The 24777-nt window shown below is 42.5% G+C and overlaps 2 protein-coding genes across 4 annotated transcripts in view; one reads left to right on the top strand and one right to left on the bottom strand.

The window, feature by feature from the left end:
• Positions 1–12717, top strand: part of SLC39A5 (solute carrier family 39 member 5) — a 27816-nt gene extending 15099 nt beyond the window's left edge. For both annotated transcript variants that reach the window (XM_081953629.1, XM_081953628.1), the window contains exons 8-11: positions 4712–4963; positions 5271–5351; positions 5775–5965; positions 6642–12717. In XM_081953629.1, the coding sequence (XP_081809755.1) occupies positions 4712–4963; positions 5271–5351; positions 5775–5965; positions 6642–6794 (677 nt within the window). In that variant the 3' untranslated portion in view covers positions 6795–12717. The remainder of the gene's footprint in view (positions 1–4711; positions 4964–5270; positions 5352–5774; positions 5966–6641) is intronic.
• The window catches only part of ANKRD52 (ankyrin repeat domain 52), a 90462-nt gene continuing 74902 nt past the window's right edge, over positions 9218–24777 (bottom strand). For both annotated transcript variants that reach the window (XM_081953616.1, XM_081953617.1), the window contains exon 28: positions 9218–24777. In XM_081953616.1, coding sequence (XP_081809742.1) covers positions 24533–24777 — 245 coding nt within the window. In that variant the 3' untranslated portion in view covers positions 9218–24532.

Here is a 24777-nt window from a genome sequence, read left to right as displayed (position 1 = left end):
ACAGTCAAAGATTACAGAACTGATGCAACCCAAGAGTACAGAGATGGATTTGCAACAAATGCTTCAGCAACTCATACAAGGCCAGGAAGAAATTAAGAAACAATTAAAGGAAATGAAGGAGGAAATTAAAGAGAATCAAGTCCAAATTTATAAGAACTCACAGAGACTGGACCTCGTGGAGGGTGGGGTGGCGGAGGCGAGGGGGGGGGTAGAAGCTTTGCAGAAGGGTAACAAAGAACTTGATATCCAACAAATGAAAACAGAGTTTGAGAGAATGTCCTTTTATCTTAGATTTCAAAATGTTATAGAAGCAGATGGGGAAAATATAAGGGACATCATGACTAATATCTTAGCTGAATACATACACAAAGATAAACAACAGATGGAATGGGAGATAGACCTGGTCTATAGAGTGAACTCAGCATATGCCAGAACACACAATGTGCCCAGGGAGGTCCGTATAAAATTTCTTAGGAAAAGCACAAGAGACACAATTCTGGGGGTACAAAGGGGGCAAGCATTGACATATCACGACAGGGAGATAACCATCTTGAAACAGATCCCAAAAAAAATTAGGGAGAAAAGGAAAAATTATTCGCAATTGGCGAATAAATTATACCAGAAAGGGGTGTGGTTTAGATGGTTGATGCCTGAAGGGATGCTGATATTCTGGGAGGAGACAAGAATTAGAATCAATACACCCATAGAGGCTCAGGCCTTTATGGAAAAAAATAAAGCGATCCTAGAAAAAACAGAAGATTTTTCAACGGTCACACAGGACACGGGAGGGGCCGGAGCTCTGCCAGCGGGGGGAGAAGGGGCAACATTAAGAAAGCTCAGATCACAAAAATGAGTAAGAAAATCACATTGTTATAAACAGACCGAAAGTAATAATGAAATTATACCTAGACTATATATTATAATATATAAGCTGATTGAAATATCTTTATAGAAGTGATATGCTGATTTTATACGATTTTGTATTAATGTTTTATACATAGATGTACCTTATGAGTTTGGAGGGAGGGGGCGTCTGCCATACTTGCAACTGCCAAAATTTGTATACCATTCCACTTACCCTTATCCTTATAAATGTTTTAAAAAACCAATAAAACTTTTTGGAAAAAAATAATAATAAGAAGGACCGGTGTCTCAGGAGTGGGGTCGACCAGCAGTTCAGGTAGGGGACAGCGGCTTAAAGCGTTGGTCCCAACGTGGAACCAGGGCGGTGAATCAGTTTGTAGGAGTAAGCAGCCAGGAAAACAGTCCACCTGGTCATGCGCGGAGACAAGGAAACCAGGATAGGTCAGTCCCCCAGCCAGTAGCCGCAGCAGTGGTTTGTGGTCCGTCACAAGTTCGAAGTCTCGGCCGTAAAGGTACTCGTGGAACCGCTACAGCAGCCAAAGCCTCTCTGTCCATTTGGCTATAGTTCCTTTCAGCGGGAAACAAGGTTCATGAGTAGAATATGATGGAGGCTTCCACGCCATTGGGCATGCGGTGGCTGAGGACAGCACCGACGCCAAAAGGGGATACGTCGCACATTAACACCAGTGGCAGGGTTTGGCTGTACTGGACCAGCAGAGAGTCAGCAGTCAGCAGGCGTTTTACCATGGCAAATGCGGCGGCCTCGGATCGGCCCCAGGACCATTTGGCGTTCTTGAACACGAAGCGATGTAAGACTGTTGCTTTCTGTTTGAGAAAGACACTGTAGAAGTTAAGGAGCCCGAGGAATGCCTGCAGCTCGGCCTGATTGCGAGGTGTGGGAGCTTCCTCGATACCTTTTACTTTTTGGGATGTCGGGTGGATCCCAGAACCATCAATCATGTACCCCAGAAATTCTACTCTGGGCACATTAATTTTGCATTTTTCTTTTTTGAGCCGGAGGCCTTTTTCGCGAATTCTGGTCAAAACAGCCCTGACTCTTTTTAAAAGTTGCGCCTCGTTTGCAGCCGATACCAAAATGTCGTCGAAATAGGGGATGACTCCTGGTATCCCCTGCAAAAGCTGTTCCATGACTCTTTGGAACAGTCCAGGGGCGATACTAACTCCGAATTGCAGGCGGTGGCATTTGAATGCACCCCTGTGCGTCACAATGGTTTGAGCCTCCGCTGTGGCACCATCTACAGGCAACTGCTGGTATCCCTGTGCCATATCTAATTTAGCGAAAAATTTTCCTGGCCCTAGCGAATGTAGTAGGTGCTGTACAATGGGCACAGGGTAGGCGCTTTGTTGCAGCGCGTTGTTAATTGTGCATTTATAGTCCGCGCAGATGCGGACTGACCCGTCCGGCTTGACCGACGTCACTATGGGGGTCTCCCAGCGTGCATGGTTGACTGGTTCTAGGATCCCCTGGCTCACCAGTTTGTCAATTTCCCTATCGATTTTAGGGAGGAGAGCGAAAGGCACTCTCCTGGGTTTAAGCCTGACAGGCACGTCATTGGGATCCCAAGTTAAAAGAAATTGGCGTCCCCACATGCGTCCCCACATTCCCCACCGAGACCGGAGCTGAAGACGTCCTCAAACTCCTTAAAAATCACTTCAGCACCACCATCTTTTATGGCATTGATCCTGGTGACTTCCAACCCCAGGGCTTCGAACCAGTCTAGCCCCAAGAGGCTCTGTAGTGGTGTGCTGGCCACGGTCACGGGAAGCTTGGCGCAGATGTCTTTAAATTGCACCTGGAAGGTGCCTTGGCCCATGATGGGGACTCAGTTCCCCTGGTAGTCACGCAGCATGATGTCTGGCGTGCGAAGGTGCCGTTTTTTCAGGCTCGGGATGGCTTGCTTCAGGGTCGACCAGGAGATGATTGTTAGGGACGATCCAGTGTCGACTTCAAGCTCGCAGGGAGCGTCCTCAATGAGGACTATGACTTTCAGCTTTTTTGGCCGCCTGGTGCGGACTTGCCCTATCGTGGTTTGATAGGTTACTTTGGGTTCTCCGTCTGGGCGTCCTTGAGTTTTCCGCCAAGCCCCTGGGTTGGGCCTCTGTTGGCAGTTTGGATTTGTTTTTGGCTGCCAGGCAGTGGCAGGGAATTTGCTCCGGCACACTTTGGCAATGTGCCCCTTCTTGTCGCAACACTGGCAGGTTGCGTCCCGGAACTGACAGGTAGACCGGGCATGGTCCCCTCCGCAGCTTGCGCAGGGCAGCAGGCGCGAGTTGAATCTTGCGCAGCTTGCGCAGGGCAGCAGGCGCACCGGTTTTGTTCGTCTCCGCTGTCAGAAGATTCTTGTTCAGCGGCCTCGTGATGTACGCACGTTTGCTTCTGCGCGGTTTGTGGTAAGTTGTGCTGGTGCTGCAAGGCTTCCGTGGACTTGTCGGCCAATTTGGACGCCCTGGCTTCGTCGAGTGCGATCTGCAGAGACATGTTCGATCTGGCTAGCAGACGTCTCTGCAGGTTAATGTCCCGCACTCCGCAGATTAAACAGTCTAAAATTTGGTCGTCCAAGTCACGGACGTCACGATACGTTGCTGCCTTTCGCAGGGCAGCAAAATATTGGTTTATGGACTCTCCTTCTTTCTGGTTCCGCACGTTGAATTCATGGCAGCGAACGTGCCTCGAAGGTTTGGGCGTGTAGTGAGTTTTTATAGTCTGCTGTAACGCCACCCAAGGAACCGCTTGGATCGAAGTTGGCTCCGATAAATCCTTCGCTGTTTTGAAGACCTCTTGGCCGCAGTAGCCCAGGAAGAGGTTTTTCTTGCGGGAGTCAGGAACCCCCATGAAGTCGTTTGCCTCAAGGAAGCATTCGAACCTCAGCATATACAATTCCCAGTGTTCAGCCACTGGGTCATATGGAGTTGGCGGGGCGTGCATGGCCATTCTTGTCTGAGGCGATTCGAATTTGCCGCTCAAAATGGTCGCTCGATGCTGCGCCGATGCTCCAGGCTGGATTACTTGCTGGATGTCTCGTTGTTCGTTCTTCGCCTATCTGCCTCTCTATCCCACCTTCGTCGCCAGTGTTAGATAGGGCAATGAGAAGGCAGACACAGGCTTAACGCAACAACAGCTCTTTATTCTAGAGGAACAAGTATGTACAATCCAGCAACTCCTTTTATAGGGAGCTGTCAGACCTCTCAACCAATCAGATTAAACCTCTGTTCCCGCCAGAACAGAGGACCAGAGTGGAAACCATGGTAGCTAGTGTTAATATTTAACATAAATGAGTGGAGCTAATAAATGAGTGGAGACAGGCAGCATCTGTTGTAGGATTCTAGTCCAGAATCTCTAAAGTGATCAATCGCCATCAAGTACAATCAAGGGAGAATACTGTTCTTCACCAGCAAAATGGCAAGAATCTGACCTGTGTCTTTGCTCAGTCTCTCTCCTAATGGATTGCTAGGTGGATCAAAGGTCTAACATGTTTCCCTGAAACTTCAGTGCCTTTATTCGGGAGCGCCTATGGCGGCCTGAGTGCTCTGCCAGTGAAAATGGGCTCCCAAGCTACGTTTTTGGCTGCAACGGCCTCTGCCAGCGAAAACAGAGATTGGGACAGCCACGTGACCCTATGGGCCAGATCTAAGCGCCCCACTGGCTGGATTTGGCCCCCAGGCCTTGTTTTTGACACCCTTGCTCTAGAGAATGTGCATTGTTTGGCATGTTCTCAGTTTCCTAGGCTCTCAGTCACACGTTCTAAGATCTTAAGACGTGATGTTAAAAGAGGCAAGTTAAACAGCTTCTTTTTCTTCTTCTTTTAATTTGGTCTAAACTTTTCAGGTGCTGAATTGCAGAGTTTGAGAGTGCCAGAAGAGGACGCTGGAAATGTATATGGCGAAGTCCAAGACTGCTCCATTCAAATTCGCAACTCAGAAGATCCCAGGACAAGCCTGGAAAAGCAAAGAGAAGAGATAGATCACCATGGTCACTCCCACAGCCCAGCTGGGACTCTCAAGGCTGGGATAGCTGACATCGCTTGGATGGTTATCCTTGGGGATGGGGTACACAATTTCACAGATGGATTGGCAATAGGTCAGTGATTTCTAAGCACGCCTTGCTCCCATCTTGCGACAGAAACACAAAATATCTCCTTCCCGCAGAACCTTTTCTCAGGAGCTTAAGGTGGCATACATAGCACTCCCTCTTCCAGCTTTTCCTCTCCTCCACAACCGTATGAGAGAGGCTGGGGTGAGAGGAAGGGACCATCCCAGAGTCGCCAGGGAACTTCTATGGCTGAGGGTGGCCTAGAACCCAGAACCTCTCCCTCCTAGCCCACACTGCTATACCACGTAGGTTCTTTTTGACTTACATGCCTTGCTACACTGTCCTTCTTCTCTAGGGGCTGCCTTCTCGGATGGACTCTCCAGTGGCTTAAGCACTATGTTGGCAGTCCTCTGCCATGAACTTCCCCATGAGCTGGGTGAGTGAACAGGGGGATAATCCTTCTTCAGGATCTTTTTGCATGTCTTGTTTTTCAAGCTGGCCCAAAGCACCATGGAAGCAAAAGTACCGTGTTTTCCCGAAAATAAGGCAGGGGTTTTATTTTCTTTTGATCCCCAAAATAAGCACTTGGCCTTATTTTTGGGGAGGTCTTATTGTTTTTGAGGTGCAGGAGGCGTTGAGCGTGGCTGCTGCTGTGTTGCAATATTTTCAGGGATGGGCTTATTTTCAGGGGAGGGCTTATTTTAGCGCATGCGCTCAAAAGCCCAATTGGGCTTATTATCTGGGGAGGTCTTATTCTCAGGGAAATAGTGTAGTCATCCCTGCCACGATAGGTTCATGCCTAGACATTGCTGGCTTTTAGAGGGGTTGAGGTAGCCGTAACATTCTCTCTCTTTGGCAGGAGACTGTGCTGTCCTAATCCGGGCGGGCATGCCACTCCGATGGGTGCTGTTGTTTAACCTGCTGTCTGCTTTCCTGGCTTATTGGGGCATGGTGTTAGGGACAGTTGTCAGTCAGAACACTTCCCAAGTCACTCCCTGGATCTTTGCCACCACAGCTGGTGTTTTTCTTTATGTAGCTCTGGTTGATATGGTAAGGACCATGTTTCATTTTTCTCTGTACGGTACAAGTCTTAATTTATTTATTTTGACCTGAACTTTTCTTGAGTTGTGGGTATATGCATGAGCCTTCCCTAATTTTACCTTTATGGTAGCAATGAAGAAAGAGTGGTTCCTATTTTTTCTACTCGCATTTTTACATGCTTTCAAACTGCTAGGTTGGCAGAAGCTGGGACAAGTAACGGGAACTCACTCCATTATGCAGCGCTAGGGGTTCGAACCACTGAACTGCTGACCTTCTGATCAACAAGCTCATTCTTACCTACTGAGCCACCGCATCCCCTTCTGCCCTTTATAGATTATAGGGAATGAGAATAAATCTAAAAGGATATGTAGGACATCTGTGAGGAATTCGGGCTTGTGACTCTAAAATCCAAACTGCAGGTAAATTTCAGAAACATGCTTCCTAGCCTACATGGCACTTTCCTTAGAAAACATCTTGAATATCTCCTGGCGCATGAGTGGCCCTATGAAAGTTTTCCACGAGGAAAACACCTGGTGCCAAATTGCTTAAGGACGCAAGTAGCCCAAAATTTCAATGTGATTAAGATACATTTGCTGTGGCTGACTTCGTACGGGCAAAGATCCTGTCAGTTTGTACTAGACTCTGAATGCTGCCAAGGTGATAACAGCTGCTTGTTTTTCTCTAGCTACCCGAAATGTTGCAGCGGCATTCTACCAGCAGCAAAAAAAGATCCTTCAGACATTTTGTTCTCCAGAATTTAGGATTTCTCGGTGGAGGTGGCCTTATGCTCTGCATTGCTCTCTTCGAAGAAGACATCAGTGTCCGCATGAATGAGTAGGACATTTCAAAAGGAATTCCCAGCTACAAGGCGAAATGCACTCCCAGCTCCGTCGTCAGTTATGACTGTCTTCTTTCCTGGAGCTGAAAAGGCAGCTGTAAAATCCTTTACTGCAATTGAGTAATCCAAGGAAGTTGGAGAGGCGAACAAAAGAAAGTTTGGAAGAGTGGGACAAACTCTTTTGCCGACTGCCCCGATCCTGTGTTCATGAGTATGGTGGCAGTAAAACTTTGTGCCATGAAAATTTATGTCTTGATTCAGCCTGCTTGACATTTAAAAATAAAGCAGGTTGCCAGTAAAATTAGCATGCTGAAAACCCATTATATTTTGTTAAATGGAAGAAGGGGCAAGTTGTCTTAGGAGACAATGGAGCTAATTTAAATGTATTGTCTTAACGTAATGTAAAATTATTTAAGAAACCGTACCTATTCTAGGTTGGTTCTAGTACGGTACCAGGTACTCATGGTTCCTACTGCATTTTGGTTAAATAAGGGTTTTAAAAACAGCAGTTATCCCAGGTTAGAAATCTTGAGAGTAGTTGTCTGTGATGAGAAGGGAGGACTCCTGTTGGTGTGTGCATAGGACAAATATAGAACAGAGAAGCTAGATAAGGGCCACCTTTTTCCAGCTACAAGAGGCAGAAACAGGAAGATGCTCAGACACCAACCCTGCATTAATGTCTCCTCTGAATCTAAGGAAGTCCCAGCAGGACAAGCAATAAAAGCCCTTGCTAAAAGGGCAGATGAAACGTGTCTTTCAATTTTATTTTTTCAGCAGCATTCCTTGACACCACCGATAAGAATATCTGATAAATGTTTCTGCTGGGACACATTTCATAATATGCTGCGTAAGGTTGCTGGAGGCAACGGGGAAGAATCTCAATCTCTTAAATCAGGAAACTTCCAAAGTCTCCAGCACAAATTGTAAAGAACAAGACTTCCAAGATGTCAAGGAAGGGGCCAGCAGTGCTGGAATAAACAACTGCAAAAGGCATGAAAGATAATACATGGGATAAAGCAGCTGGGGTACAAGTGGAGGACTATCCAAGTGGCCTATTTTAGAGAGGGGAAACTTTTCTGATAGCCACAGCCAGAACATTGTTAATGGTCTTCGGTTTTGGAGGACATCATATTCTAAAGGAGAGGTGGGGAACGCTGGCCCTTTTATGGAATTGTGGAATTCAACGCCCAGAATTCTGGGAGTTGCATGGCTGGCTCAAGAATGCTGGGAGTTGAAGTCCACAAGTCATAAAAGGGCCAGCATTCTCCATCCTTGTAAATCTAAAGCGAAAGGCTCTGGAGTTATACTCAGGATACTGAAACAGGCAAGCTTTCAGTATTTGGGCAGGATTATTTTCTTGCTGGTTGTCTTTGTTTCTGGGAATCCATAACTGGTGTGGAAATAGGCAATTGTTAAAACACACTGAGGTCAAACTCCCCCTGCTTATTTTCTGGTGCCGTCTGGGTGTGGATTTGGGGAAACTGAGCTGCCATCAACTTCAGCTTTACCGACCAGTCACTTGAATTCCAAGCAGGTTGTTTCTAGCAGGGCATGCCATAGCCACACTAGACCGTCATATAATTTTCTCATGTCTTTGTTCTATGGCTGTTTTAAGTTAGAGAGTAGTTTGCTGGTATGTTACATTCTGAGATATGGTTATCACTTGAGTTGAATTCATTTCTCAAGTAGCAAAAATACTCCAATTCTCCCCCCCCTTGCCCTATTCAAGGTAACTCTTATAGCCCAAAGGTACAGTTACCTTTATACCTAGAAGTAAACCACACTGAATACGCATGTACCTCTATAGCAGTGATGGTAACCCTTTTTGGCACCGAGTGCCCAAACTGGAACGTGCATGCATGTGCGTGCCTGTGTGCCGGAAATCCAAAACCCAGCTGTCTGGAGCACGTATGTCTGTTTTTTGGGCCATTTCAGCCTGAAAAACGGCCTGAAAAGTGGCCCTGAAAATGGTTTTCAGGCCGTTTTCCGGTGCTCTGGTACCTGCGAAGATCAACTGGCCAGCGCGCATATGCGTGCCGGAAACCGGAAGATCAGCTGGCGATGGCAAGCATGCCCACAGATAGATTCGCCACCACGGCTCTATAGAAATATCTTGAATTCACACAGTCAAAACAGATCTCCTGCGTAGGGTGGGTTTTTTAAAAAAATATTTCTGCACCTCAAGGTTGATGAAATAGAATTGCCCTGCCTGGCCACAAGCCAACTGGTATAAAAGGATATTGATGTGGCAGGAGGGAAGTGTTTTACAGGATTGTAAGATTACCTGTGGTTTGAAAATGTACTTTTGACTCAAGATTATGAAATTACAGTCATGTCATCAAGAATTCTCACCTGTTTATCTCTTGTATTTTTACTTACACTGTTGTATCTGGAGATACACAAAAAAAAAACCCCAAGGCAAATAGAAGCAACAGCATTTTAATCAACATAATTGATTCAAAGCCACAATATGAATAACAGGACCTGGTCGCAGCATACATTGTAGAAAATAGATCAAGTCTGAATGCTTTGTGTTTTTTTTTTTATTTTAGTTTTAAGTTCTTGTTAACCCCTTTTCCCCAACCTCCCCCTCCCCAAGGTAATGCAGAAATTTTGAAAATGCATATATATCATCTGAGACAAAAAAAAGGGTTAACCATTCACTGAATTCATGTAAAGGGCTTATACAAGGTGGCGTCCACACTGTGCGCAAGACTGAGATGTGTAGAAAGGGGGATGGATGGCTTGTGATACCTCACTGCATTGTTATTTCATATATGATTTTACATAAGATCTCTTTGTAACATAATGTTTTCATTTCATGGAACATCCAGGCTGGGGTCGGGGTGGGGAAGAAAAGGAAGAATAGTTGATGGTTGGTTTGACAGATCTGCCTTTCTAAGAATAAAACTCTTGAGGGGGGAACGTAATTACTTTGTTTAAAAACAAAACAAAACTGGGACTGCTTCCAAGTGAAAAAAAACAAAGAAGAGGGCAAGGAGATCCATAAAAAAAGGGGAGATTGCCAATCAGTCTCAAAAGAGCAACACTCTGATTGCATATCAGGAATTTTCCTTTGCATTGGGCTTAAAACCAGACTTCGGGGAATGTGAACGGACCTTGGCAACTCCTGCCCTGTAATCAAAACAACCCCCTTCCGATACGCCCAGAGTGAGCATTAGGGCATATATGTATTTTTTGTGTGTGCTTTAAACCAGTGTTTGAAGGAAGATCATGTGTCTAAGGCAGGCCTGTGAGCTGATTTGAATGCTTTTTTTTTTAAATAATCTCTTCTAAACATTGGTCCAAGCTTTCCAAAACTAGCAAGATAAGGGGAGCAAAGTTAAACTTCCCCACAATCGTTATGGTTCCAAAGGTACAAGGAATGGAGAAGGGCGATGCTTCATAGGCAGCACTTCCATTCTTGCTCCAATAACCCATCATTCACCACCCCCCAACCCAAAATATTACCATTCGAACAATACTCCCCTCTTCACTCACCCATTACAACGTATACACACACTAATACGCACACACGCACAGGCATCTAATTTAAAAATATTTGCTTAACTAAACCATCCCAATTAAGGCCCCTGCCTCAGAGGAGGTCAACATGGCTGCATGCTGGTCTTGATCAGCAGGTGGTAGATTCAGTGTTCTGAAGGTGAAAACACAATATTATTTCCCAATACCAATTCTACCCTATTGAATACAAAAGACCAAATACAAAACAGGAACAGTAAATATGAGGTGTTGATTTTAGTACTGCCTTCCGTTCCTCCTCCCACGTTAATGCTCACTAAAGGTTTCATGGGGCATACAGATTTCCCACCCTATAGATTTCCCCTCCTTGCCTGGTGTTTTAAGATGTGAAGCATCTTAAGAGCAAGAAGGGGTTTTGTGTGCCCCAATCTGCTCAGGTTTTTACTGTAAGAATTAGGTAAGAAGACCCATTCTTTCTCCATACCCCAACCAAACTGTTGAAATATGGACTGGCTTCAATATCAAGACACCCATCCTCTTTTCAATATAGTACAGGAATCTCTATTGTCCTAGACAGCTTTTCCACTCTGGCAGGAGGAGAAGGAATGGGAGAAAAAAATATCCCAAATATAAAACTTTATGCAGATTAGAATTAATTCAGATCGCACCTAAAGTGGTAAAGGTAACCTAGGATGATTTTGTTTCAGAAAACTCTTGTCATGGAAACTGGCTTCCTGGAGTTCTTTCCAGAGCTAAATGTTTTATTTATCAGAGGGAACCTAAAACGCCTAATTTTAAATATGAAAGAAATGAAACAAGATTCCACTTTACCACTTCAGCTAATCTTTAACACTACCCTGTCATGAATATATATGAAGACTCTGCCTGCAAATTCCCCTGCACACCATGTGAAGTGCTTGCACGGAGGGCAGGCAACTTTAAAGGGAAATGCTAAGATCCATTCCTCTTCTCCAAATCCGTTTTTTTCCACAGGGATTAAGTGGAAGTCCTTGACCTGCTCTAGTCAGAATCTATGGCTCTGACCCCAGATGCCGAGAGCTTAATCAAAGGAGGAGAACCATTTTTATTGTAGAGCCAAGGGCTCCTCAAGCGTCCTGCATTCCTGCAGCTGGCCATTAACAGACAAAAAGGAAAAGATAAAAAGTCTAGTAAAACAACTTCTAAACTGGCACCATTTCCCGCTCCACTCCCTTGAGAACTGACGCCGAAGCCAAAATGAGAAGCACACTGGCCTCCATGCAATTAAGAGAAAATACTATGGTAATCCTAGCCAAGGATTAAAAACCTTGCCCTGAATGTGCAGATAAAGCTAACAGAATGCTTAAACTGACGTGGTGTCAGAATAGACACTCTTCTCTGAATGCCTTTGGACCAAATGATTCAACATGGAAGACGAAAAGCCTTCCACTTATAAAAGCAGCAGTTACAGGTTAAGCGGGGGGAGGAGGGGGAATACTGTAGTGGACCCCTTCCCACCTTTGGGCTTCAGCTGGTCGGACTTCAACTTCCACAGCACCCAAGCCAGCACAGCCGAAGGGATGGGCAAATTAAAATCCAGCACCTCTAGCCAGCAGCAGTTAGAAAAGGCTGCTTCAATGCTCTGTCTCCATTTTCAGTGGATGTGACAAGATTTCCTTTAATGGTATATTGTGGTTCTCTTAGCTAATATGGGCTACGTTATAAGGTTTTTTTGGTTCCAGAATGAAAAATGCAAGAAACTGAGAAGCGCTCAGTGGTCAAGAAAAAGAAGCTAGGTGTTTGAATGGATTCATATTTTAAGATTTTATATTATTTATACAAGGATGGAAATAGTTGCACCATTATTTCCACAATCTGCTAAAAGTTAGCATCGACAGTTAAGATATCTTTGTCAATCCTTAGAAGACAGGCTGGAAAATACACACGTGTAAATTAGACTGCCCTCCCTAGCTAAAACAAGGAAAGTGTACAGTATGTGCAATGCCCTCACACTTTCCTCCCGGACTCTTTTGTTGCATACTTGCAGCTATGGCTGGAAAGAGAAGAGAGTAAAGAAGGTGGGGGGGAGTACAGTTTGCAGCTCATGCAGACAGAATATATCATTTAAAGTCACCCCTAACAAACACGGTCACAAAATATTGGCTGCATCTACCTTACACAGAGAACAACCAAACAAAACACAATTAGGGTGATCCCTTAAAAGGTACATACCATTTGTGCATCTCAGGGTAAAGAAACCAATGGAGAAGGAAAGAACTAGTAAAAGCAACAGAGGGCAACTATGGGGAAGATACAGTACGTGAGAGATCAAAAGTCATCGAAGCTTTCAAGCAGAAAGCTCCCATTGGGGCTGAAAATCAGTGCTTATAAAGAATCTTATCACAATACTTAAAAATCCTTCTATTTATCATTATAATGCACCCTCCCTCCCCCCATTTTTTTTTAAATAAAACAGAACACGAAACACCCAATAGTACAAACTATAAGAATGGACTACAAACCCTCAACACAGCAATCAGTTTTATTCTCCCTCCCCTTCTTCTATCCCCTTTATTGCTGCTCCCATAGAAGAAATCTATTTCAAGCACAGGTAACTTTTTAAGTTGCCCGCAAGCTCACAGCCAACAAGTATTGCTATAAGACAAGCCCACGACTAGTAAAAAAACAAACAAACAGCAGGTTGGCTGTTACAGGGGCGTGCACTGCGGTCGGTCATGAACCCAATGGGAGGAAAAGAAAGCAACTCTTCCAGGATCTTCAAAGGAAAAGCGCCCAGAGCTTCCAGTTTCACCCCAGTTCATGACTTCCAAATTGCAGAGAAGGCATGACCCAGTAATTCGAAACAAACATGCAACAGGAATGCTAACAGTAATAATAGTTATCTCCACAGTTCTACTTCAAGAAAACAAAGGCAGGCACGCTCTAGTTAGATTGTCAACATGGTCTCCCAATCCTAGGTTCAAAATAGACTGCTTGGGAGGGGGACAGGGGGGGAGAAAAATTAAGGGCAATCTGCAAGTCTCATTGATGTAACTTATTCCCTCTGAGCAACCTGCAGGACATACTGTTTTCTCGCACCTGAGTGGATTGGAAAGTTCTAACATTCATATTAGACTTTAGGAAGTTGTGAATGTGGTGTCCCCTACTTTTTCTGGGGAGGCGGGAAATGTGAGCTACTCTAGACATTCCCCATCATAGTATCAATTAAAGCAGAGGCTTAGATCTAAAATTTACACAAGATGATAGTCTTCTCTCTATGTTGGTGGCCTCTAAATTTCTTGCGCCAACTCTCTTAATTTCTGGTTTGTGGGCCAATGGCCACACTGGGTGAGGATGATGAATGCTGGCACCCAGAGTACCTGGTAGATGCTAAGATGGGACTTGGGTAAGTAGCAGTGGAAAAATAATATTATGAAGATTTTTTTTTTTGAGAGGTGCATTTGCATTCTTAGAATAAAAATACCTAAGCACATCTTAGCCAATCAGCACCAGTGTAACATTTCTCCTGTGTTTTCTTAATTTGGAAGGTAAACAGTCTAAAGGCGGGTGTATCACACAATTACTTCTCACGTAGGAATGCAACTTGAGAGCTTTTGGCAGGTTCTTATGAAAAGAACTAAGAATGAAACTTGGGAAAAGCTAAGAGTTCAAGCCACTTCCACTTATTCCTCAACACGTTCTCAACAAATCCTCAAAGTGGGTGTTCTTTATATAGGTGTATTCTCACTGCAACATAGGTCTCAAAAGTGATAAGGACTGCTACTATGAGGATAGTAGCTCTTATCATCACTTTTGAGACTACTACTATAAGGATAGTAGTAGTTTAAAGGATTTGTATCTAGAAAGTTGCATGGCTGCTTATAATTCTCATTTCTTTATTAAGCAAGCGCTTGGGCACTTGCTGAGTTTTATTGCCGATTTCTTCTGCTAATTAATCTACTACAGAAACACTACCCTGTTTGTGCTTTATTCTATGAACTTGGATATTTAAGAAAAACAGAAGGAGGCCCTATTCTCAGCCCAAATTAGTTCAGCCTCAAAGGCCCAGGTGCTGAAGGGAGAAGGGCCAGGCCCTTTAGCCAGAGGTATATGACCAGTAACTCCCACTTTTCTACAATTCTTCAGCACAAAATTAGGTTCTACTTAGCCATTACTTTTGGGGGGGAAAACACATGTACTTCTTGGACTTTTGGAAAGCTAGAAAAGGAGAGGGTGAAATCTCAGCTATAGCTTGTATCCTTTTCTCCCATGTGAAAAGCTAGCAGGTGGGGAAAGGCTGGTGGCGGTGGAGAGAAAGTCTTCTTAATTTCTGCTTGTAAATATAAACCTCCACCTGTGTTTTGGTAGAAGCCTGGAAGGCCCAAAGCTCTGGGACTGAAGTCTTGCAGTGAGGCCCTGTTCCCATACATTGAAATCACTTGCAAATATTAGAAGTGAAAACAGATAACAGCAGTAATTGATAAAATGTATTAATATGGGGGGGGGGGGGAGAGACAGATAGAAAAATTAATTTGTAAAATAAAATAGCGCAAGGATTAAAAAATAGTAATGAAACTGAACAATTCAGCATTAGGTTTGATACAGTGCTTCTTTAGTGGCAAAGGAAGCAAGATCCATTAGAAAGCCAAAAAGAGTAACAGATATGGCAAATAACTTATGCCGCTCCCTACTAACCGAAGAAACTGCTTGATTTTGGGCAGGGGGAACGGGACGGAATTAAATGAAATATCAGAAATTGCCACATACATATTTAGTGCAATTTTTAAAAGCTCTGAATCTATACAACATAGCATCAAATTACAGCAGGGCAGAAAGAAAACTACCCTAAGCAAGAATTAACACACAGTTTCAGTTCAGCTTTCTCAAAGCTGGTGTTCTCACCCCAGAAAAGTGGGATTATAAATCTCAAAACCCAAACATACAAAGAATGGAGTCGCCATACCCGCAACTAATTTTTAAGGTACTAGAGTAATATGTATGGATTGCAGAAACAGAAAGAAGGCAATGTTAGGTTTGAAGAAGCTAAATTAACGTCCTGCATCATCTCATTCCACCTGAGATCCAATATCCTCCAACTATCACACGGACTAAACTGGCATACTTCATAAGGCTTTATGACTAAGCATTGCTCACTTTAGGAAAGAAAACACCAAGAAATCCGTCACCTTGGTATACAAGAGAAAATGGAGAGAAGGCGAAATTAAAAAAAAATATCCTAAATCGGCTGCCTGCTTTTCTTTATGACATGAAGGATAAAAGTTAAGTGAACTTAGGCAAAATAATAAATGAGACAGGGGGGAGCCAATTTAGAGTTCATACTTGAGAAGGACCTGACCCAACTACCATCATACTCCCCTTATTCAGTGCAAATCCTTCCTATCAAAATGGGCTTCGTATGTAACCTATCAATGTTAAATTAGCCTTTTCACTACAAGGAAGATAGAAGAACATTGTAAGGTGCTTCTTCTCATAAGCTACATTCATGTCAGGTAGCTAAGGCGTCTGGAATGGTTAACATTTTAAAGAGTATTCTTTCAATACAACACATGCTTCAATTTCTACATTGAAATCTAGCTGCCTGGATTAACATTCTCCCTTTCTAAAAGAATCAGAAGTCAGTTTGATAGTGCCAAAAGAGTAATCTCAAGATAGAGGAGAAGCAGGGAAAGGAATTAGAGAAATGCCGGCAGGCTGCCTTTAAATGCATTTCTCTCAGTCTTACTCATTCCCTACTTCTATGTCAGCAAGCCAGAGAGGCTGACATAACACCTAGGTTAACTGCAATTGCATTCCAGGAACTTCCTTTCACTATTATTTTTCCAAAACATTCAAGTAAGGACATGCATACAAAACGATCAGCAGCCATTTCAATAAATATCTTCAAGTGGACCAACGAAAAATGCCTTTCAAAATATTAATAACTGGCAACTAACACAATCCAATAATGCCCTAGTGACCTTTAGTCCATAAAGCTATGCTTCCAAATCTTACCTTTGACCATGATCTTTTCTGGTTCTCTCATTTTAAAATAACAGCCTGTTTTTGTCAGTATAAAAAGAGTTTACTTTGGTACGCTGCGGGATTCTAAAAAAGTGAGCCCAAACCACTCAATATTGTCTACAAGATGCCCAACACATTATAGAAGTCTCTTCTCTGTGTCAAACTCCAAAAAACCACAGTACCAATTTTCCCTTTGGTTTTGATCTTTTATCTCCAACTTCTCATCTCTCTAAGTGTGCTCTGCTGGTTAATGCCTCTATTTCCAATTTTGCCTAAGAGATCCTTCAATTGATTAGTGCAAATTTCAGATACCAAATAAACGATCATTGAGGATTGCACGTTAAGAATAGTAAATTTAGAGGGGGACAGCTGTACATTGACAAACCCTAATTATATCACCACAAAGAGGCAGAACTTGAAACTAACCTTTCTCTTCATAATCAAGTTGAAAGAAGGGATCCAAGATTTATAGTGCTGCAACCAAATGCCTGGGACAAAAATTACCCAATAGATTCATATATGCACTGTGCAGGTCAAAAGGCTAACTAAAGCAGGGTTGTCAAACTTGTGATGCATCTGGCCTACGGGCTGCGAGTTTGACAGCCCTGAACTAGAGTAATTTCCACCCTTCCGGTCATTTTTTGGCCTTTTTCCCTACTGCTGATAGAAGTGCAAAATGCAGGTGTATCTAAAATGTAGCAATCATTTATACAGGCCAAACAGGATGCAACCCTAGGGCATTACCTTAGAAAGCAGATAATCTGAACCATCTGTTGATGTATCTATCTTTATTCTCCTCCCTAACCCCCCCCTTCCCCATAATATTATCGCCAATAACTAAACATGCTGTTAATCTATACTGTCAGTACCCGATGTCCAAAGAGGTTATCTAAAGTCTTACTACCATCTGGAAAACACTGGTTTCATGAGGGGAAAAAAAATACAATGTAAGGTTCTTTATGAAATCTCTCTTCTGGTCAGCATGAAGGGTGAACGAGTGGGAACAAATTCCCAAGTTTTTCAGAAGGCAAAGCAGGCACAAGCTGGTATAATCAACCCCCCCGCGCGCCATTCTTAAAAAAAAAACACCAAAACCAAAATGTAGGGATTTTTTTTCCAAAAGCTGTGTGGCTGAAATTGCATACTAATTTTTTGTTTAGAAAAAAAGTTTACTGCCACTCACCGTGCACACGAGGCTCAGCTAGTTTCAAAGACTTCCATGCAATTCTGCTTTATTATATTCAAGTTGACAAACTTAAGATAGGATTGGAATTCAAAGTAAGGCTATTTTTCTTTCTTTTCTTTTTCATCCCTTTTGTTTTTGCACCAAAAGTGAATTTGAAAAGATGCTCATCGCATACAGGTATACACACACACGCACGCACGCACGCACACACATACACACAGAGAAAAACCAACACACAAAAGAGGAAGAATAGTTTATACCTGACTGGAGATGAGGTCTGTCCTATCTTATTCAAAGAAATGTTTTTATGTGCATAATATACATCGGTGCAGCATTTACACATAGATCACTGAAAGAAAGACACTAAGAACTTGCTACAGATGCCTTACGGGAGACTTTAGAGATCTATCCCCCGCCCAACCCAGCCCAAAATATTTTCTACCTATTTGTAACATTAACAGCTTTTTCTTTGACCCTCAAATTCATGATTCGAATGAAATCATTGCTTCCAAGTTCACAGAATCCCAATTGCAATTAACATTCCTCCTTGCTTCAGTGGGGAAAAAATAATCTATATATCCCCATCTCTTCTTTAACATGGACTTTGTAGGAGTTAAGCGATACTGAAGTCACATTTTTTTTTCTCAAATGCTACATGCTTGATACTGAAGCACCAATTTAAAAAACAAAATCCACCAAGAGAAGATTTGAAAGTAATGAAACAATTCAAGGTTTTCACATTTACATTTCCAATATGGATGGTGGTTCCTCCCCCCCACACACAAACACCACCATTTTCCTGCACATAAAAAATATGCTCAAGGCCAAGCTGAATTGAGCTCACAGGTTCAATAATTTGTTTTTAAAAAGCCAAGTATGCTATGAAAGATCACCGAATCTCTCACCACCACCTTCCTAATCTTGTCATCTCTTTGGCACTATTGGGCGGATAGCTAATCAGAATGGAATTACACAACAATTTGACATGGGAATGTTTTTGAGAAAACTACGTGGAGTAATGGGGAAGAGTTAAATATGGGATATATAAATATACTTTCCAAGACTCAGCAAGGAGAGGAGGGAAGGTTACTTGCTTGGGTATCTGTTTTAATAACTGATTTTTTTTTAAAGAAAAAGATTGCTCACATTAAAGTTCATAGCTATGCCAGAATACCTTATACTGGCTGGAGTTTAAGCATTCCTGTCATTAGAGGAATCGTTCCACTCCAATTTGCCTACCTGTAAGGCATTCTGGCATGTCCTTGGATCGACTATCGCATTCCTTTCAGAAGGAAGCCAAACTGTTTGGATCTAGCTCTCAATACAAAGTGAGCATTAGCCCTAAATGAGATTCAAAGTCTCTTGTACATTTAGTCTGTACAGAAGCTGGCCACAGACAGGCCCCTTTGGTAATCCACTGTACCAAACCAAGAAACCAGACCAGATAATATACAAGGGTTGTGGGTGCTAATCTACAAAACACTTTCAGGGACACAGATTCCAATCCTGTAAGTTCATTTTTTACATTACAGCTCTTTAGAAATATTAGAGGGGGACGTCTATATCCCATGATTTTGAACTCCTTGGGCAAGAGGTGGGGGGAAAAGGACAAAGTAAATGTAGAAGTAATAAACAATAACAATGCTACAAATGGGTTTTCTTAAGCTCCAGCAACCTCTGGGGAAAAGTAAACAAAATAAAGTCATTTTTAGAAAAAAGAAAAGAAAAAAGGAACAGCATCATTTTATCAGGATCAATTATTTTAAATTCGCTGAAGTGCCCACTTAGGAATATATGATCAATTTATCGCTTCTCAGTACTTGCCCACTACAAGGACATTTACATTCAATGTTTGTCAATAGTTATATGGCTCAGCTGGGCTCCCAGCGGAAGGCCCATTTATCTAACAATGGCAGTGCAAATACACTTGTCAAGCTGAAATGTATTTGTGCTGTTTATTTTTTTAAACACAACTTCCCTTTGTTCTAATTCTCTGAACCCTAGAACCATGATTCTAGAGCCCTGAAGTAAATTAAAAGAATTCTCCACCCACCTCCCACCCAACATAGACCAAAATAATGATATTTTTTTAAAAAAAGTGGGGGTGGAGGGGGTGGGACAAAAAAGGAAAATAGGCTTTTCCTGATCCCCTATTCCCTTGCTGGCCTTTCTCCTATAGGTGGCTATAAAAGGGGGAATCGGACCCTCATGCTTTTAAACAAAAGTGCTTTTTTTAAAAAAAAAACTTGTAAAGCAAGTGCTTCAGAGAAAGGTGGTTGGAGAAAAACTTCCTTATTTGGATTGGTTAAGAAGGGAAGCCCCATGATTGCTTTTTGAGACAAGTGAAAAGGGGGAGGGGGAATCTGAAAATATCAGGAGCAGGGTCTTCTAAGATGCAAAGAAGGATGCACGGTTAAAATAGATTTTATGCCAGATGGCAACAGCAAGAATCTGTAAGCCAAGATCCTCTTCTGTCCCCCACTCCCCATTTTCTCCCAACCCTGTGTAAAATACTGCACACCAGAAAGTCAAATGTGCTTGCAGAATACTGGAGGGAAGGGATGGTGGGAGAAAAGAGGGGAAGTAAAAAAGGAAGTTTGCCTCCAGCCCTCTTTTACAATGCACCAGGGAAAACCAATTCTCATCTTAGCACAATAATGCAAGTTATTACCACCAAACATTTGAATTATTACTTAAAACTGTCAAGCTGTGCTGTCAAAATGTACATGTTACAGCATTAAAGGAGAACAAGACTGGCAATTAAAATAGAGCTGGCCACATTTCTTCACACCCAACCCAACTGTTGCCTCCATTTCTTTGTTTTTTTTTTTTTAAAGCAACAAAATATATCAATTTAGATATGCGCTGCTGGAATTGTTTCCACTCCATTATTTTTTTTCGCCATCATCGTTAAGGAAAAAGTTAAATGGAACACTAGAAATATAATAATGTGCGATGCTACAGAGCTAAGTACGCTGAAGCCCTTAAAAAGATCACATTGATTGTCATATCTTCCATTTTTAGGATGAAATGTAAGAAAGGGAATGCCTTTTTTTTTTTGCAAGAATGCAATTAGAAAGATGATCCTGCCTGATTATTTTTCATCAGTTCAGCAAAAAGAAGTCCTGCACAAACCCATGACAGTTCTAATATAAGGAGGTAACGCAAGAAATAAAATTGATGCCAGCCCAATTCATCTGGCAGTAGGGTTAGGAAATTCTCTCATTCTAAAACTTATCTCAGAAAGCTGATTGCATCTCAGCTTCTGCTCCTTCCTTCAAATTTCATTCCTGCTTTTTTAAAAACAATAAAACGTAAAAAACTGAGAAGGGAGCATCTCTGCTCTCTAAGGACTGTGGTCCATGGAAGCTTCACCTCCTTAGTTCAAGACCTCTTGTAGAAATTGTAAACCATTCAAGCTATATTCATCCCCAAAAGCTGCTACAGAAGCAACTGCAATTCAATGCAGAGTTAAGTGTAAAGGGGGCTGGGGGGGGGGGGGAGAATGGGTTTTTCTCTCCTAAAAGAACAAACTGTGCTAGGATTTCTAAATGAGCCCACATTCCTCCAGGCCACAAAGACATGGTTTGGGATGAATACCTGTGGACTTCAACTCCCAGAATTGGCTGAGGAATACTGGGAGTTGAAGTCCACAAGCCTTAAAAGTTTGCCAAGGTTGGACACCCACCCCCTCACCCCCGATTTAAACCATTGCACCTGTGGGAAGAGACAGAATACCTGAAGGCTTCCTAGTTCTCAGTACTGCAAGGGACACTGGATTTCCCTCATCCATTTTCCTACAAATGTCTCAGTCCAGTTTCTGCCTTTAGAGGATTATTCATTTAGCCCTTTGAAAAGAAATCAAATAACAAGCAAGAGTGGCTTCACACTTACTTTGGCCCTCCCAACTTATGCCCTCTTTGCCCTTCTATTTTTTTGGGTGGTGGTGGTGGTGGTTGCGCTTAGAAGGCTAAAAATAAAATTAGGCAATTTGAAAGAAGTAAATTGCTAGTACCTAATAAAATGTAAACAAGTGGTTTGTTTGGGTTTTTTTTTGTTTTGTTTTCAGCTCTCCACCTACAGGATGCTGAAAAGGACCTTTTCTCATCAAAAAGTGGGGGAACAGGGGAGAAGAGGAATCTTTAATTCAAGTTTTGTTCATTTCTATTCCAACAGTGAGGTATTTGGTGTAGAAAGGTTTAACACTTTCTTTCAAGGTAGAGAATGTGGAGTAACTGAGGGCAGAGAAAAGTAACCCAACCATAGTGCAGTGAAAACGTTAATGGCCAATCTGCAACAGGCTGTCCGCTGTGCTTTTTTGGCAAGTGCATTGAAACTTTTAATACGCTCATTACCCTGCAGCTGCAAAATGAAAAGATTTCTTAAGATTCCTTGGGCATCAAAGAAAGAAGAAACAGCTAAGCTAGTAGTGCCCTAGTCTCTGCAGAAGGCTTAGTCAAAGGACATTGTTAGGTTTGTTTGAAGACTAGAATTCACTACCTTTAAGGCCCCCATTTTTTATTTTTTTATTTTGCAATCTATCCATATGCAGGAAACAAACAAAATAATTCAGCAAATGCTTAGAATAACTGATCTCAAATGACGTGTAATAAATCTCTGAGAAAGCCGTAAGGGGGGAAGGGAGGCTGGGTGTGGGGGGGATAGGGGCGGAGGAAGGCTCCATAAAAAGAGAAGAAAAACAAAGTGATCATGCCATTTTAAAAATGCACTGTTTGGCAAAGGGCAAGATAGTGGCTGTGTCATTTGGCTGTAGGAATTTGGCTTTGGTAAATTCAAACAGTGCCAAAAGGAAGGGATTTGTCTTTTGTCTACACTTATTATTTCATCATCATCTTTTCTCACTTCTGATTCAACTCTCCTCTTTGAAAGATCTAGCCATTAGCCACACTCTCTAAATTCGCTGTTTCTTGATTACTATTATTCTTTTTTTTAATTTTAGAAAACCAGTCAATGCAAATAAATAAGGCTCTAGCAATTGCATTGGTGTCCACTCTGCATCATAAATCTGGTAATGAAAAGGCCAGGGCAGAGGAGGAATAGTTTTTGCCAGTCCATTTAAATTCTGAGCTTTAAATTCTTATACATTGTTCAAAAGTGTAAAATGCACCATGATGCAGAAGAATTCAAGTCTACAGCTGGCTCATATATTCTTCTTAACAATCAAAGACAGTCTGTAAGAAGATACAGGGGGGGGGGGTAAAAAAGTTTTTTCCTCCCCCCCCCCCCCCCCCAGGGTTACTAGCCTTTAAAGCTGGCTGGTCCAAACACACTCTGCCTTGGAATAGTTCATTCTGAAAATTCACATGTTCTGCTAGACGCAGTCCCAAGCCTACCACAGCTCTGCAGGACTGGGAAAGCGATGGAAAAGATTATTAGGTCATAAAAAGTTTTGCCCCAGCGGCTTTCATCTGATTGCTACATCCCAATCTTTGGCTTTGAACATACTTTGTGATATGGTAATCTTTTTGTTTTGTTTTGTTGGTTTCTACACATGATAAGAGTTTACAGTACAAAAAGAAAAAAAACAGTGCACACGCTCAAATGTGTAATAAATAGGAATTTTAAAATTAAAAAATACGCAATCATACTAGACCCACCTATGGATGGACGGACAGAGATATTACATACACACGCACGCACCCTATGAAATCTTTTGGATGTTATTCTAGTGGGAAAAATTATAAATACAAATGTAGGATTGTAAGATTCTGAAGTGCATTGTTCTCCTTGCAGAAAGCTTTTTTTTTTTTCCTTTTTGCTATTTTTCAAAAGATAAAAATGCTTGCTTCTTTATAAATAACTTTTTTAGGCAACACTGACTTGTCTAATGGGAAACACTGCATGACACAGAGATGGGAGGGGGAGCCACAAAAGAAATTCTTTTGGGGGATCCAACGTTTTGCAACCCTAATAACCTTCCCTCTCCCCCCCCCCCACAAAAAAGAAGAAAAAAAAAAGAAGAAGAAGCCAGCCTCCAAAAACAAAAGATCCCTAAAGTGCCTGATGTGGTTGGGGTAATTCTGGCAGCGCATACACAAGTTTTTGTTTTTGTTTTTAAGAAAGAGGAACCGCGTTGGTTGGGCAACAGCATTTGGGGACTATGAGCTGCCTAAAGTATCAGAGTATCCAGGTACAGTAGTTCTCAGTTCAAGTGTTTTTCACCGGAATCCAAAAGGGCGAGCACAACAAACTTAACGAACGAACAAAAGTTACCATAGGGGAAGAAGCAATGATAGTGGCACTTTGCCAGCAGCTGCTGCCCTTCTTGGCGGTCCCTTCCTTGATCAACCTCCCTGTCCTCATTTCAAAATGCAAAACAAAAAGCAGCAGCAGGAATTCAGGCTTCTGCTCCCTGCCTATACCGCTGGGACCCTCGGAATTATTGTTTATGCTCTTTGAGGGCCCAGAGAAAAATGATGCCAAATGATAAAGGTGGCCTGACAGAAGGGAAGTGTGGGAGTCACCGTTAAGCTGATCCAGATGATCAAATTTGGGTCCTTTGGCTGCTGCCACAACCCCGCGCATTTAAAGTAAATTTTAAAGTAAATTTAATTGGCTCTTCACTCAGAGCATCAAGCCTTGAGGAATTGGACTGAAAAAAGGTGGATTACTTAAAAACATTGGAACTCCGAAGATCCGGGCAATATACCCTTTGGCAAAGAGCAAGGGAAAGAAGAATGCAAGCAGATTTTGTTTTAAAGCTTCACAGAGTAATTTTAAACAACAAAAAAACCGCCTTAAGAGGACGAATCTGTTCGAAAACCCACACTTCTTTTTGTTAATTGTGATAGCAAAAGAAATGCTAGTGGTCAAAGCAAGTATCTAGGTAGGATGCAGAAGCTGAGATCATTTTCTCTAGGGTTTTTTTCTTTCTCTCTCTCTCTCTCTCTCTCTCTTTCCTTTTTTTTTTTTTTTTTTTTGGTTCCTTAGGACCTTTTGCAAGGCCCGTTCCCAGTCTTGTTCTCCTTTAAAGTGTCCTATATTGATAGAATTCCTAAATAAATAGAAGAGATACTAGATCACCCATCATCGTTTTGTTTTTTTTAAGCTATTCCGAATAACAGCCATCTAAGCCGATGGCATTGTGCCTATCCTTGGTGTAAGGGCAGCTGTTCCCGTTGGGCAGGGAGCTGCAGGCGGCTGTCTTGGCAGCAATGCCGCAGTTCTTGAGGAGGTTGAAGCTGAAAGGGCTGATGGCGTCTTTAGGTGGAAAAGGCTTCATGGTGGAAAGGATAAGTGCCAGGCAGTCAGCAACGTCTTTGTTGGGGGCACAAGCCAAGGCTGGGGTATGGC

Source organism: Natrix helvetica (genome assembly GCF_964273705.1).
Source record: "Natrix helvetica genome assembly, chromosome: 1".
NCBI classification, from domain to species: domain Eukaryota; kingdom Metazoa; phylum Chordata; class Lepidosauria; order Squamata; family Natricidae; genus Natrix; species Natrix helvetica.
Note: the sequence above shows the minus strand (reverse complement) of the source record. Positions and strands in the feature narration are given on the sequence as shown.